Source organism: Anas acuta, chromosome 24, assembly GCF_963932015.1.
Source record: "Anas acuta chromosome 24, bAnaAcu1.1, whole genome shotgun sequence".
Taxonomy (NCBI): domain Eukaryota; kingdom Metazoa; phylum Chordata; class Aves; order Anseriformes; family Anatidae; genus Anas; species Anas acuta.
The window spans coordinates 6784353-6799642 of NC_089002.1; the positions used below are offsets into that span (position 1 = coordinate 6784353).

The 15290-nt window shown below is 51.1% G+C and overlaps 1 protein-coding gene across 1 annotated transcript; it reads right to left on the minus strand.

Annotated features, from left to right (window-relative positions):
• Positions 1-266: 266 nt before the first annotated feature.
• LOC137844213 (zona pellucida sperm-binding protein 3 receptor-like) lies at positions 267-15143 on the minus strand. The gene is made up of 16 exons (XM_068660415.1): positions 14679-15143; positions 14250-14438; positions 13606-13797; positions 12787-12886; positions 11203-11285; positions 10569-10763; positions 10301-10360; positions 10050-10178; positions 3921-4112; positions 3314-3505; positions 2996-3092; positions 2744-2838; positions 2315-2416; positions 1733-1759; positions 986-1040; positions 267-794 (listed from the first exon to the last, which is right to left on the minus strand). The coding sequence occupies exons 1-16, from the start codon at positions 14812-14814 to the stop codon at positions 716-718; spliced, it is 1923 nt and encodes a 640-aa protein (XP_068516516.1). The 5' UTR covers positions 14815-15143; the 3' UTR covers positions 267-715.
• Positions 15144-15290: the final 147 nt, after the last annotated feature.

The following is a 15290-nucleotide window of genomic DNA, read 5'->3' on the forward strand; positions in this document are numbered from 1 at the left end:
CTCCCTTCCCGCACAGCCTCCTCCCCGCCTCCCTCCTCCCTGCCTCCCCGCCGCAGTTCCTTGGAAGCGCCGCGCCCCTGCCCCGGGCACAGCCCGGACATCGCCCCCGCAATCAGTCACCCCCCGCAATCACCCCGCAATCACCCCGCAATCCATCGCCCCAGCCCAGCCCCGGGCAGATAAGGAAATCGCAGCGCCATTTGCAGCGCCCTGCGAGAAGGTTTGAGCAGGAACAACGACCGAGGAAGCATCCCAGCACGCCAGTCTCGCTTAGCCCGTGTGCCTTTTATTTACAAAACGGTTTTGCTATAAATACTGTCCTTGTCAAAGTCTTGTCTGCATGCTAGGAAATGAACCTTAGCAAAAAAAAAAAAAAAAAAAAACAAAAGTGGTTTAAAAAAATACAAGTGGGTCTTCGGAGGATGTGCAAACAGGGCCTTTTCTATAGAATCATTTTCCTAGTGGAAAGAAACGTTTATTGAATGTTAAAAGCCTCACTTTAAGAACTGCAAAAATGTTTTCGGTACTAAAAAAAAATATAAGAAACATGTAGGCAGTAAAATGACAGGGAGCTGAATTCGACGTAGATTTGATTCTCCTGGTGCTTCACAAAGAAATTCTTGATTATGAAGTAAGAAACTTGACTTCGTATTGCCTTACTGCACTCAAAACTTCATCACTGACGGTGTCAGGAGCTAGCAGTAGCTGTCCCTTCTCACGGACCAGTTTTACGCTCCTGGCAGGATGGTCCCTGTTCTTCATCTCCTGCATTTGTAGGATTTGGCTTATATGTCCTGAAGACATGGAAAAGAAAGGAGAAAATCTATGGAATAAGCAACAATTTAACATCACGGAAAGACAGTACTAAGCCACACAAATACATACCAAAGGTTATTACCATCACTCAGAGCTTACAAGGAAACACCCAGTTAAGAAAAAGCTGACAATGGCTGAGGAATGCTGAGCAGCAGCTCGGCTCACTTACCCTTTTTGCCTTACACCACACTTCTTGATGGTCCAGATTACAATTACAACAATTCCTTGGAAGCAAGCAAACAAACAGGGAAAAACAAAAATGAACAGCATATTTGGTCGGCAGTGTAAGTGAAATACAGCAGTTTGGTAAGAGACTGACAGCAAAATTCACTGCTCTGTGGCAGCCTGTCCCCACCTAGAGGCTCCTTCTCAGCCAGAACAATGCAAAATCCCTCATGTAGCTCTGAAAAACGAGCCCAGAAACCACCAAGTGTAGTGCCATGCTGACCTTTCTCTAAAGTATGATCCTCATGTATTTGGTACTTTTATAGACAGCCTGCTGTTTATTTTGTATTTTAGACACACCATTTTTAGTACTCAATCTCTTTTGCAGCACGGATGTTCCAAGGTTCATCAATCTCTTATATTTCAAAGTCTGCCAAAGCCTTTTAAACCAATTTCATCAATTAAGGAGTGCCAGGATGTACATTTTTTGGTTGGCTTGTACATCGGCCTCTTTGGCTTTCATTTCATCCACAATTAACATAATGTTTTCTACCAAAACAAAGACAATTCATCCATAATGCTTGTGGTGCTGCTGCATTATCCAGCAGCAGAGAAACCCAGGAATCCTGTCTGGAGACACTCAGCACGAGGAGCTGTAAAATGAAGAGGCCAACAACACCACCTCCAGATGTTTAGCAGTAAATAACAGCTTTGCATTAGGAAAGTATATTTTCAATTGTAAATTACTCACCAATGATGCAAGGGATGATGATAAGTGCTAGAGAAGAAAATAATGAAACTGGTATTAAAAAAATGAAACCCATGATGCTGATAAACAAAGAGGAAAACTCCTTAATCTATGCTTGCACAACAGTGTTATTCAAATCCAGATAACCATAGCACTGCTGAGAAGCAATCATCGTTGATTAGTAAACATGTTGTGATGCTCTTCTTGAGCCCCTCACCCCATCTTTCCCCACTGCCAGAGCTGAGGTCCGTTGCTCCAAGCTGCTCCCCCCCCAGCAACGTCCAAACACAGGCAAGGTAACGCCAGCAGCTTCTGCTGAGATGCTCGGATACACAGAGGAAGATTCAAGCACCAAAAACCCTGCCCTGTATCAGGTCAGCTGGGGAGCGCAGAGAAAAGGAGATCAGGCCAGCGAGCTAACCTGTGCAAACCCCTCCGAAACTGGAAGATGGGCCCACCAAAAGGGTTGAGGAAGACACAATGAAAGCAGAAAACCAACAGTGCATGGAGTCAGGGCTGCCCAACATGGGTGTAATTCTAGCAACTACAGGGGTTGCAATGCAGGAAGCTTTCCTGAGCCCTTACGTAGGATGTAGCGATACTCTGATGTCTTCTCTTCCAACGGTTTGGGTGCGTCTGTCACTGCTGTAGCGCCAGCGGTAGAGGTCGAAGGTAAAGGAGAAACATCTAAAAGAGGGGGAGTGAGAGAGCGGTTGTGGGGTCTAGCTGCCCAGCACGGTAAAACCACCACACAGCCACAATTGTATTTTACGTAATATCCCATTTATACAAAACATATGTAAGGCTGCAGTGAGCATCCTCCAGCAGTGCTCAGCCCTGCACTCGGGAAGTGCCCTGCAGGAGGCACCACCAATGCTGCTAGGTATGCCCAATGTTTTCACCCCTGGTGTCTACTTTCCACCTGACTTAATTCGCTACAACCAACACAGAGTTCAGTGGTTTTTAATAAGCCTATTCGGTGTTTCCAGTCAAGCTCTGGATAAGCTCTCTTACCCTGGATACGCTGACAAGTTGGAAGCGGAGTCCAGGCAACTCCATTGTCGTGTAGGAGACATCGGATGAAGGGTAGCCCCGGTGTTAGCACATACCTAAGATGCAAAAGGCACATCCCCAGCTCAGTCTGCTGTCACCAGCCAAGAACTTGTCACCCCAGAGGGGTGCCACGGACTTGACAGGCAGAGCCCCATGCCCTGTGCCGCATGCTGGGGTGTGGGCCAGCCAGCACAGCAGCCTGCTTCCACTCACCCATCGTCACAGATAACATCTGCCTTTGAGCCAAACAGGTAATCTGTTGTAACAACTGTACCATGCTCTGGATTTTCTGGAGGACCACAAGATTCCCCTAAAAAAGAAGATTGTCCTTAGGATGCTGCAAGGACAGGAAAGCAAACGCCAACCACTGACATGCTCTTCACAACAGTGTGGCAATGTCAAACTGGGCATCTGATGATGAACATCATTTAAAAAAAGGCATTCTAGAATATAAATCTGAGGTGGAACTCCAAACACAGAGCTAAGGATGTACAATGCTGGAGAAAAAGCAACTGATGCAGGGACACTCACTTTCACATAACTCGGGAACCTCTGACCATGTTAAATCTTCACGACAAGTGCTGGTAGGAAGCTCATCAGTGCTATTCGTGTAGCCTGGGTTACAAACGTAGCTCACCGTGACATTAACAGCATAAAAATTCTTGATTTCATCTTCTGGTGATACTTTTGCGAAACTCACACGAGGTGGGCTGAAACAGCTGCCTAGTGATCACAAGGACAATTGAAGTGACAGTTCCAAAGCAAAAATGTCAGTATTCTGCACTCAGATACGTATAACCATAAATACAAGTCGTAATAAGCAAGCCTCCCTCACAATATTAATATTACAAATATTTTTAATAAGATGATTGATAATTTCTATAGCTGTAACAGAAAAGATTTCTAATGGTAAACGTTGCCCTCCTAGAACTGAGCGCCCGAGGTGAGCGCTGTCAGCCTGGGCACTTCCACAGCCCAGGGAAGTCAGGAAGAAGGGACAGTGAAAGGTTCTGACAAACAACTTGCTCATGCCTCACCCCTGATGAGGAAACCCCCTGAACAGCAATTGCTAAAGCAGCAAATGCTTTCGCAAGCAGCCCGCATCTCCGAGCAACTGCAGAGCCAGTGCACTACTCACGATCACAGAACTCCGGGAGGATGGACCAGCGGGCGTTCTCCAGGCACTGCGTGGTGTCTGACTTCGAGGGGAGCTTAGCAAAGCCTTGAACACATCGGTATGTTATCTTGGAGCCGATGGGGAAGCTTTGCTGATCTTTGAAGTCCTCTGGAGGCTCTGCCCCGGGTAGCTGGGGCAGCGGCCCGCAGTTCTCTGCAACAAAACAAAGGGATTCAGGAGGGTCCTGCTGCCTTCGGGAGCAGCCTGGCAGGGCACAGGGCAGAGGACAGACAAACAGCCACAGGCACAGACACACAGACGGGTACAGGCACAGGGACACGGACACACGCACAGACACGGGTACAGGCAGACAGACAGACAGCCACAACCCCCCAGGTACAGACACTCAGACACCCCCGGCGTGCCCCCCTCTCCCGCGTCTTCCCCAAACCGGAGCTCACCGCTGGCCGCAGGCACCAGCACCACCAGTACCACCAGTACACCCAGCACCACCAGCAGCCAGCGGCACCGCCCGGAGCCCATCGCTGCCGAGGGGAGCCCGGCTCCGGCCCCTCCCGGCCCCGGGATGCTGCCGGGGGCCCCTCGCCTCCGCCGGGGGGGGGGTCCGGGACCGCCCCGGGGCGGGCAGCGCTCGCCCACGGGCACGCGTGGGCAGGCGGGGAGGTGGGCTGGGGGACACGCCCGAGTGCGGTTTGCTGGCCGGGAAGCCAAAAATGGGTTTTACCCCCCCCTCCCCGAGGCTCTCTCGGCACCAGGAGCCCCCGCCTCGGCCCCTGGGCACCTTCCAGTAAGGGCACACCTCTTCCCGCAGCTATCGCCTCCCCAACGGGGACAAAAAATAACACACACACACACACACAAACAACAACAACCAACCAACCAACAAACAAAACAAACAAAACAAAACAAAGAAAAAGAAAAGGAAAAGGAAAAGGGAAAAAAAAGGAAAAGGAAAAAGAAAAAAACAAACAAAAGTGCAGCCTGCAGGCTTTGTTGGCTGGGAGCAGCCGGGAGGGACAGGGCAGGATCTGCTGTCCCCACCCTCAGCGGGTGCCCCCAGCCCTCACCAACAGCCCCCAGGCCCAGGCTGCTGCCGGGAGCATGGAGCAGTGCAGTGGTGGCACCTGCCCCTGCCAGCATCCCCGCACCCCCATCAGAAGGGCACCCGCCTGTCCCTGGGGACACACCCAGGAGAGGGGGCTTTCCTCCAGCCCGAGGGGTGCAGGGGGGACCAGAGGGCTGTAAATCTGGAAGTCACTAATTGGGCCAACTTTGATTAATGCCTATGCAAAAAAATCAATGCAGTGGGGATGCCAGCATTCACACCATAACCCTCCAGCTGAACACAATCCCTTCACGTGAGGGATGGGAGCTGTTTGCCCCAGCTCAGTGTGGGGGTGTGAGAGTGGAGCTGCTTTGGGATTCCTGCCCAGGCCCTGCCCGCAGGGCTTGGGGGAAAAGTGGACGGCAATGTGCACGGAGTCTGTGCTGCCTGTCCCCAGCTGCTGGCAGCACTGCCAGCGAGGGGCCGGTGACAGCCAGCCCAGGGCAGGGCAGCCAGCACCTGCCTGCCTCCCGCTGCCCCTCTCATCCACAAAGCAGTGGTGTTTCCACTGAGCATCTCGGTTATCTTCCATTATCTTTTCTTTCTTTTTCACTTTATTACTCTTATCAATGCAATTTAAGCTCCATCAAAGGCATTCCGTGACGAGGCCAAGAGGTGTTTTCTTAAGCAGGGAGCCAAGCGGCCGGGTGGCGGGTGGCTTTGCAGTACGTGCTGGGGAGTGTTGACGTTACACGGAGATGACTTGGCCACTGGTCGCCTGCGGTGTGAATGGGAACGGTGGGTGTAGAAGGTAAAAGGGTGTTGCCAACAGGAAAAAAATGCTTTCAATGCTGGGAATTCTCTCCTAACAGATCACAGCCGTGACCTCAGTGCAAGATAAAGTGTTAAGAAGTATTTGGCAAGGAGTTGTTATCTCAGACAGACTCCCCGGGGAGCAGCCTGGCTCACGCACCCATCAGAACCACAAACCACTGCAGTTTTAACTCAGAAAAATGCCCCTTGCTCACAGAGCTCAGATCAACCCCTTGAACCGGCTGTGTTCCTACCTGAGGCCGTGCCTGCGTCCAGCAGAAGCAGGAGGAGCCTGTCCCTGCCGAGACCAGGCTCACACCAGCCCTGTCCCTCTGCAGCTCTGCCTCGTGCAGCCGCAGCGCCCGGCCGAGCATCGGGATGTCCCAGGCAGGAGCTGCCCCAGGTGCTCACACAGATGGCAGCTGAGCCCTGCGATAGCAGAACGGCCTCTGCTCAGCTGCAGCCAGCTCGCCTTATCTCGCTCTGACATCCCCTCCCCGCAGGACAGAAATCGGGCCAAGCAGATGACAAAGGCTGAAGTGAAAGCACGCAGTGGTGAGCGCGGCTGCTGCCGTGCCGTGCTGGAACCAGCCAGAAAAAGCATGCGTGGGACTGCAAGCACCTCTCCTGGCCTCCCACATCAGCATCCCCTCTGCCCCTGTTCCCCCAGGGCCAGGGCAGCCAGGCTCCTCGCCACAGCTCCCTCGGGGCCCTGCAGGGCTTGGGTTTGGGGCTGGCAGGTGGGGTTCAGACAGGTTCACATCCCTCCAGACCGCTCCCCTTTCTTTTTCAGATCACCTGCTGGAAGTGCTCGCTTTCCCAAGTGCTACTGCATGGAGTGTTTTTCTTTCTTTCTTAAACTAAACTTGCACAAGAGGTCATTTAGAAAATAAATACGGAAGAGTGCTAATAAGGAACTGATTTCACAGCAGACCAGAATAAAGTCATGTTGTTGATACCCCTAAAAGCCAACACTTTCCTAAACAGAGCATAGGATGAAGAAAAGGAGCAGGAGGCAGTTGAATTCACAGGCGATCCTTTGGAAACAATTGCCGTTTATTATTAAATGTAAATAAAGACCCAAGAAGCCACCTAAACATAAGGCAATTAATGTACTGCATAGACAGACCTAAGATAATAGTCAACTAGCAACATAAAACGGACAATTCTGGTGTCTCTGTTGCGGTATGACAACACTGAGAGCACATTTAACAGCTGTACGCGTCCCTGCACAGCCAAGCTGCTGAGCCTGCAGCGGGGCTGAGCTGCAGACCCTTTGTGGCTGTTGCCTTACGTGCAGTCCCAAGAGAAATACCAGCGGCAAAGAACCAGTATTGATGTTTGAGACAAAAAGGCTTTTGCTAAAGACAGTGCTAACAGTACTGAAGATCTAAAGATCGACGTTCAGTTTAATGTGTCAAGATTTCCTAACAGAAATGAGCACACAGCATTGCAGGACAAGGAGGTCAGGAGTTCGGTTTCGGCAGAACCCTGCTGACAGCTGGCAGGGGCGTATCTGCAGCTGAACCACTGCTACAGCCACAAAATCCTGGGAGTTAAGGCAGCAGCTCAGCCCAGCAGAGATGTTTGGGTCTCCTTTACAACCTAACTGGGTGTTTCTGTGTTTATGGTGATTGCTCTGGCAGCAGGGCTGTGCTGCAAGTGAGAAAGGAAATATGCGGTTGTGGAAACTCCTCCTGTAACCGATTGTGACACCGCGGAACTGTGAGCAAAATTCTGCAGAAAGGTTGAAGGGGGTTGGAAAATGACACAGCCTCACCCTGAGCCTGAGCAAAGGCTGGGCAGATCAGGATCTAGGGACTCCTAACTGCATTCCTGATATTAGAAGGAAACTAGCGAAAAACTCAGATGGGAAAAGCAGCTATGGGAATTGATCAACTCTTGTACAAGCAATTTCCATGGAGTTTCTTGGAATGTTAAAATGTATCACAATTTAGAAAAACACATTTTGTACGCGTACCTAAGACATGTCTGAAATAGCTTATTCTTTGTTTTAAACCAAAGTGAAGGAGTCCTGATGAGTACAACCACTGCACTCTGAGAACACGGTGATGGATTTGCATGGCTTGCACTTAGCAGGGTTATTTTCTTTCAAAACGAAAACAATATATTTAGACAGTGGCATCCCACTGAACTGCCTGTGGTTTATGTCTGCAGTGAGGCATCAGGAAGAGCAGCATGAGAAAGTTGTCTGTGCAACCATGCAAACAAGGTGCAAACGCCTGCTGGCAGGGGATTTCTGCCTTGGGTGTCCCTTTGTCACAGTGTCACCGGAGGAGAGAAGCCACATCCCACAAAGTGCTCCAAAGGTGCAGGAAAATCTTTCTGTGCTCTTGCCATCGTGCTTCCCATGGGCCATGTGCGCAGCCTGAGGGAAGGAAACGCTCACATGAAGGCTGGCCTGGCTGGAGGAGCAAGGAGAGTTGAGCTTTACGCTTTCTGCCTGGTGACTCTTGCCCAGAACTTTAAAGAACACCGAAGCCACCTTTAGAAAAGCCAAAGCAATCCCCTCCCTTGAACATCAGAGGCTGTTCGCAGGCTTTGTGCCACTTTCCCTGTCTCACCCCTTGCTCCTGCCTGCTGGCCCCGACAGGCTGACTGCAGAGGGCTCCTATTTTGGGGCAGGGGGGCCGAGCTCCTGAAGCACAAAGCAAAGCAGCGTTTCCCACATTGCAGCCAGGTTTAGAGCGTATGTCAAGCTGCTGCTTTTACACAATCTCCTGGAGAAGTGCCAAGAGTGACAAAACAGTAGAAAAAAGGAAAACCAACAGGAAGAGGTTTTTAGATCTCTCTTCCCTCTGAAGGCATATGATAGAGCAACGTAGACATCTTTAGGAAATAAACAGCACAAAGCTTGCCCCTTTCCTTCCTCGTTGCATTATTTAGGAGGCTTTCAGCCTTTTCTTTTTTGTTACAAGGCCCCAATGCCCCCAAACTTCCTCTCTGTTAAGGGCTCCAGAGCCCTTTGGAGCTCTGTCCACACACTGATACCACTACAATTTTGCTCCTGCACGTGCATCTGTGAGTACCCAGCCATGCAGCCCAGTTCCCCGTGTTAGCCCAATAGGTCAGCTCCCTGTTTAGCAGTCTAGGCAAATACACCGAGGTTTTGGTCAAAGCTAGCCACCAGCCTGGCAATGCTAACAGGATGGAGCAGCACTGCATGGAAAAAACAAAAACAAAAACAACAAACAAACCACGTTTGGGAAATGACGCAGCAAGAGGCAGATCCCTCCTGGCCATGCTGTGCCGGCACAGGGGAAATTTCCACACCCAGGCTTCACCAACCACCTCGCCACATTCCTGTAGCAGCCTCAGCGTGTGTGGGGCCACAAAATCCCCACAATGGGGACAGATTTTCCTTTTTTTTGACCCCAGGGACACAGCTCCAGGACGGCCCAAGTTCACACCCAACAAAGGCTTCTCATCACACCGCTGGCTGTGCAGGAAACCCTCCTGTATGGCTGCGTCATTCCCAATTCTGTGCTCACAGCTCCCACCCTGGCACTGCTTCCAACACAGCCGACACTCACCCTTTTTACAGGTAAACTCCTTTGCAACGAATGGGAAATCTGTGGTAGCAGCACTTCTGCCACGTCCGGGTTCTCCTGGCTGCCCACGACCGTGCTGGCGTGGAACAAGGTAAGCGTTAGCTGGCTGCTAACGGGGACAGAAAACCCAGCGCTCCTCAGGCTACACCGTATAGCACGGCTGGTTTTCAATACGACAAAAATCGGGTCAAGCAAAATCTCAAAATCTCTAACAGCAGGGCAAGGAAATGACTGACGCATGAGAATACATCGCAAACCAAACAAAGCTTCTTTAAGAGAAGAAGGTCAGTGCAGTCAGACCTGAACTTTGAACCTGGTGCCCAACCAGTAAAAAATACAAATTACCCCAAGAAAACTTAGAGAAGATGCCAAGAAGACAAATAAAACACTCACTTCCACAAAGTGCTGCAACTTTAGACCACTTTATGCTTTCAAAGCAGCCAGCTTGGGGGAGAATGCCCGAGATCCCCATGTACTTTGGAGGACACCGTGGTCCTCGGCTGGTTCCAGGAGAGTAGTAGCTTTGGGTTTTGTAAAAAGGCACAACAAATCTGAATGCTGAGGTAGCACAGCTCCCTACCACGGAAGAGAAACATGGGAAAGAGTGAAAGCTCCAGATACGGGATTGAAAATAAACTCTGAGCCCTATGAATGAGCTCCCCCGAACTCCTGACAAGTCTCAGGACGAGCTGGACTCACCTCGTGGCCAGGAGAAGGAAGCAGAATGGGAGAAGGAGTTGCTGCTTTGGAGTGACTCCTTATAAAGGCTGATTTTCATTTCCTTTGTGAAATCCTTTTTATCTGTTTGGATGCCATTTCCCTGGAAATCTGAAAAGAATGAAGATCACAGCATGAAACTCCTTGAATGGCTTTTTCATAGAAATGTCATAAAGGGGCAAGTTAAGTCTGGAAATGTGGGGTTAATTAAACTCAGAGTCATTTCAACTCACTTTGGGGCGGAGTGCTCTTTTCCACTTCTTTTGCTCCAAGTTTGACAAATGTGCTTTTCTCTGTAGTAAAAAGAATAAGTATTGGTAAAAGCTCTCCATTCCAGGCCATCCACTCCCTACTCACTTAGCAGCACTGCATTTTTTCTTTTTCAAGTTGCAATACGACTCCCACTTGACACATCTTACACTAAGCAGTCAGGGTATGTTTATCTGGTGTATACTAAATACTGAACTCATATTACAAGTCCTAAACTCCAGGGAAAGTCACCTTTACATTTAGGCGCTGCTCCACTCCAGACCCCGTTTGTTTTGTCTGTGCTTGTACAGTGGATGCTCGCTTTTCCGATGAGTTGGAAGCCAGAGTCACAGCCGTAAGTCACTGTTGAGTTGTAAGCAAATTTTTCTACACCTTCACCATCGTGCTTCCCGTTGCTAATTGGAGGAGGTGAAGAGCAGGTAATTACTGCATGAAAGAAGTCAACATGAGTGTTGCTAAAAGCAATGGAAATGTAAAATGTTTCTTAAGAGTTCACCGAAGATTTTTGGAGAAAATAAACCTATTGGATGAGTGAAGATGGGTCACTAGCACTACCTTCTGTTCTGATCATCTCTTTTGTTTCTGAAGTGTTTCTCCTGTTAGTTCCTTCTCCCTCTCTCTTCCCGTGTCACAGAAATAAACAGGCAGCTTGTCATGGGCTAGAGCCCTAGAAATCTCATCCCATCACCCTCACTGCTAATCGGAGCTCATGAGAAAATATTTTGATTTTGTGGAAACAAAACTGCTGAAATGCAGTGTCAGCAGCAAAATGGATATTTCTCAGGTGCAGTGTGGGTGACAGATCTGCCACATAATACGAAGACAAACACCCGTGAAGGCAGGCTTGTACTAGAATCAGTCTTACATTCACAGGTTGGAAGTTTACTCCACTCAACGTCATCTCCTTTCAGCCAACATTGGATGAAATTCCTCCCGTTTAGTTTGTACCTGAGTGAAAACACAACAAGAGAGAAACGTGTGTAACTACCCAGAAACTGAGAGCATTTCCTCCTCAGTGCCAGTGTGACCAGGAGCAGAGAAAAGGCAGCTTTAAAGCAAGCAGACGTGCAAATACGAGCAGGGTAACAGCAGAGCTCCTTCACCTTGCTCTCTGCTAGGATCCTCGCTAATCTGCTTGTAGGTGACTCAATGCAGAGCGCTCCTCCCAGTGCAAAGAAAGGAGAAACCATGGCCAGCGTCCCGAAGTGAGCACAGGGAAGGTCGGGCAGGGCTGTGGGCAGGCGTGGATCCCCACTCAGATGCATTGGGCTGGGATTTGTTAGACCAGGGAAGCCTGAAGCCTGCTCAGCCCCTGCCTGCTCACGGCAGAGCTGTTACCGAGGGTATCTGGATCTGCTGAAATCCTCGCCACTGGCAGTGCCACCTCCTCATCTGCACATTGCTTTGGGGTTATAAGGCTGTAGCTGTTTTGCTGGAGTGTTGCCAGAAAAGCAGAACCTGCTCAGCTCATCTCTGAAAATATCCAAACGCATCCTCTGCGCACAGCAGGGACAGGTGGGGAGCAACACGAACCCACAATTCACTACAGCGGCTTCTGGATTTGCTTGCTGGAAGGTGAGACATCTTTTCCTGACAGCACTGACACCTTCCCAGATCTCTGAATTTTCAGAATGCAAGGGTGCGATTGATCATTTGGATACAAGTGGTGACATCTGATAGTGCTTCAAGGAATAACACTACCCCTCCACCCTGATGGGTATTTCCAAAGATGAACAGAAGGGTGGAACGTGCTGTCATTTCCCCAAAGTCCACTGTAAGGGAGTATTTGGAGAAAAATCTCTACTGTAATTGAAACAGCTGCACAGAGGGATGGAACAAGCCAGACGGTGACAGCAAGCTCTTGCTAGGGAGGAAAGCTCTAGCTTTTCCAGCCCTAGCTGAGTACTAGTCAAGGGTTTGGGAGCAAGTCTGCAAACAGTGCGTGTGTGCCCTGATTGGGAGCAGGCAGAAAGCATGACTCAGAGCACTGACTAATGGAAACTGTGCTTCACTGCAGTGTTCTAGCTGAAAATCCAATAAGTTTTAAAATTCATACATAACCCCTTCTTGTTCAATATATCATGAATACGTTAAGTTGAAGTATTTCAAGTAGCCTGTTTTGAAGTCTGTAGGTACAAACTGATGGCACAGGTAGTCCTGTTGGGACAGACAGCCTGGGGCAGTTGAATTTCCCCTGGATGACACCTGAAGGAAAAGGCTGCCATAAACTCAGCTCCCCACCCCTGTGCTCTCATTCCTTCCCAGCACAAAGCTCGAATTGAAGGGAAAAGCACTCAGCTCTCCGCTTGGAGCAGCGCTGCACCAGGGTTAGATTGCGAAAGAGCACCCAGCAGGTTCATTGCCCGAGCCCTGAGCATGTTACAAGATGTTACACATCTCATGTGTAAGAGCAGAGCCTGCAACCCAGCATCAGCACCCCGGGACTCACCCTTCATCGCAGACCACGCTCGCTCTGGCACCGAACAGAAAGTCTGTCAGGGCGAGGGTCCTGCCCCCGGGCAGCACCGGCGGCTGCCCGCAGGACTTCCCTGCAGGGGAGCAAGGCCAAAGTGAGCGGCCACGGCTGCTGCCGTGACGAGGAATGCTAACGGGGGTAGACTGAGAAGGTTGCACCCGGAGGGAGCCGAGCTGTGCAGCCCCAGAAGGGCTCCACGCTCACAGCCGGCACCTGTAAACACTTCCCTGGAGGGCAGAAAGGAATATTTGCAGGGAGATTTCCATCTCGATGCTTTGGTAGCAAGTGAAAAGTGCGTTGCTGCCACATCGTCTGTCTCAATGCGATACGGATTTCATGGGGAAATATGCTTTGTCTACATTCTGAGGTTCAAGGCTAGAAATACTCCCTGCACACCGATGTTTGTCCTGTGCATGGGCTGTGTCCAGACGTGAACGTTATGTGAAAATGGAAACAGATCTTTTCATGCCAACAGAAAATAAATAACACTCTTGATACTCTCACTGCTAAGTCTTAAAATCATTGGAAAAGCCCTCCAAGATCACCTGGTCCAGCCACCCCCCTACCACCGATGTCACCGCTAAACCACGTCCCTAAGCACCACGTCCAACCTTTCCCAAACACCCCCAGGGTGTTACAGGTAAATGTCTAGGGATATCCACTTGCTTTTGGGTTAAGCACGCGGCTGTTGGGGTTTATTGCAGCACACAGGCAAGGAGCAGATGCCTGGCTGCAGGTTCCAGCCCTGGGGGCTGCTCACCGACAGCAGGGGCGGAGGTAGGAGGTACTCACTGTGGCACAACTCAGCAACCTCCGACCACGTCAGGTTTTCAAGACAAGTGCTGGTGGGGGAGCTTTCCGAGATGTTCTCATAGCCGGGGTGGCAGACGTAGCTCACAGTGAACCCAATAGGAAAAAAATTTATCCTCTCGTCCACCTCGGACAGGGCAGCAAAGTGTAACCTTGTCGGGGTAGAGCAGCTCACTGGCAATCAAGGAGAGCAGGTCTGAGAGAGATGGCCAGCAAGGGGGCGTGAAAAACAGAGCTTGTAATTGCAGAAATGCTCCTGCTACGGCGCTTTTGGAGAGCTCTGCGTGTTCATCGCAGATTGCCTCTTCTCTCTTAGCAGCTGCAACCCCGCTGAATGCATTCGTAGCTCAGGATGCTCACACTGCACAGGCAGAGCCGTCAGCAGGTCAGAAGCTGTGCGCTGCAGCCCCCCCTGAAGCCAGCCCCTGCCGGCCCAGGCTCAGCACAAACAGCGGCCCCAGGGGCTGCGGCCCCCCTTACCCCATCACCGGCAGGAGCAGACCCCGCACCCATCAGCAGCAGCTAACGGAGGCGGCTTTGCACCTAAGGGTGCCATTGCAGAGCTGCACAAAAGCTTTAATTAAGCAAAAGAAAGCTGAAGCTGCTTCGGAGGAATGGATATTTACGGCCACAGGGCTCGGGCAGCTGGGACCAGCGGGACCCGGGCAGGCACTGCACCATGTCCGCCCGCCCGGGGATTTTGATGGCGCCTTCGAGGCACGTGTAGGTGACCCTGGATCCCACCGGGAAGCTGCTGGGCTGCTCGGCCACGGACGGCTTGGAGTGGGCCATACGGGGTGGGGGCCCACAGTCACCTGTGCAGGAGAAAAACCTCTTTGGGTGAGGATCCCATTCCCCAGTCCCCAGTCCCAGCGAGCATCCCAGGAGGGCAGCTCTGGATTTCCCTCTGAGCAGAGGCACCGTGTTGGGCTGCATCCCTGGGAGCACCAGGGTTTGAGGGTGGTGCCATCGCCCTCCCCAGCCCCCAAACAGCGAGGGGGGAGCCGGGCAGGTCTCACTGCTCCCCACAGTGCATCCTATGTGCCTATACTCACCGTGAGCTGCAGGTGTGCCCAGGAGCCCCAGCAGGGCCAGGAGCAGCGTGGGGCAGCCGGATCCCTGCCGCATGGTGGGAGCCCAGCAGCGCGAGGTGCTCGGGTATTTCCCCTGCCCTGGTTCTCCAGGCTTCATCGCAGCGATTCCTGCGCTGCTCTGCCAAGTACTATTGGCTCCCAGCTGCTCAGAAACTAAAGCTGGGAGGAGATGCAACAGCAGCCAAGCCTGTGGAGCAGTGGAAACGTGTCCAGAACACACAGGGAGCTCAACCCTCCCACTGGGACGAGGCGTGCAGCCAGGGGTGGCAAACAGCAGTCACCCAAGGGGCCCAGGCAAAGCCTCCAGGTCCTCCTGCCCCACACAGGGGCTGGGGGGGGGGGTGTAACTCAGCCCTATTCTTTGTCCCGAGACTTGCAGTAAGCCCTGACTAGCACGGATATACCAAAACCAAACACTACCCGGACAGAAAAGCCCTCCACCCCTGCTGTAACTAAGGCAGAAAAATGCCTGCTTAGTCATTTGCTGGCAGGTAACACAGCACAGCTCCTCCATGTCGGCGAACTGCAAAATAAAAGTGTCACCTTTTTTTCCTGTTATCTTATTATCTGATA

Coding starts and splice junctions, on each gene's coding strand:
- LOC137844213 (XM_068660415.1), bottom strand. CDS start 14,814: ATGAAGCCTGGAGAACCAGGGCAGGGGAAATACCCGAGCACCTCGCGC. Junction 11,286..12,786: donor AGCGTGGTCTGCGATGAAGG/GTGAGTCCCGGG, acceptor GTTTTCACTCAG/GTACAAACTAAACGGGAGGA. Junction 10,764..11,202: donor TAAACTTCCAACCTGTGAAT/GTAAGACTGATT, acceptor TCTTTCATGCAG/TAATTACCTGCTCTTCACCT.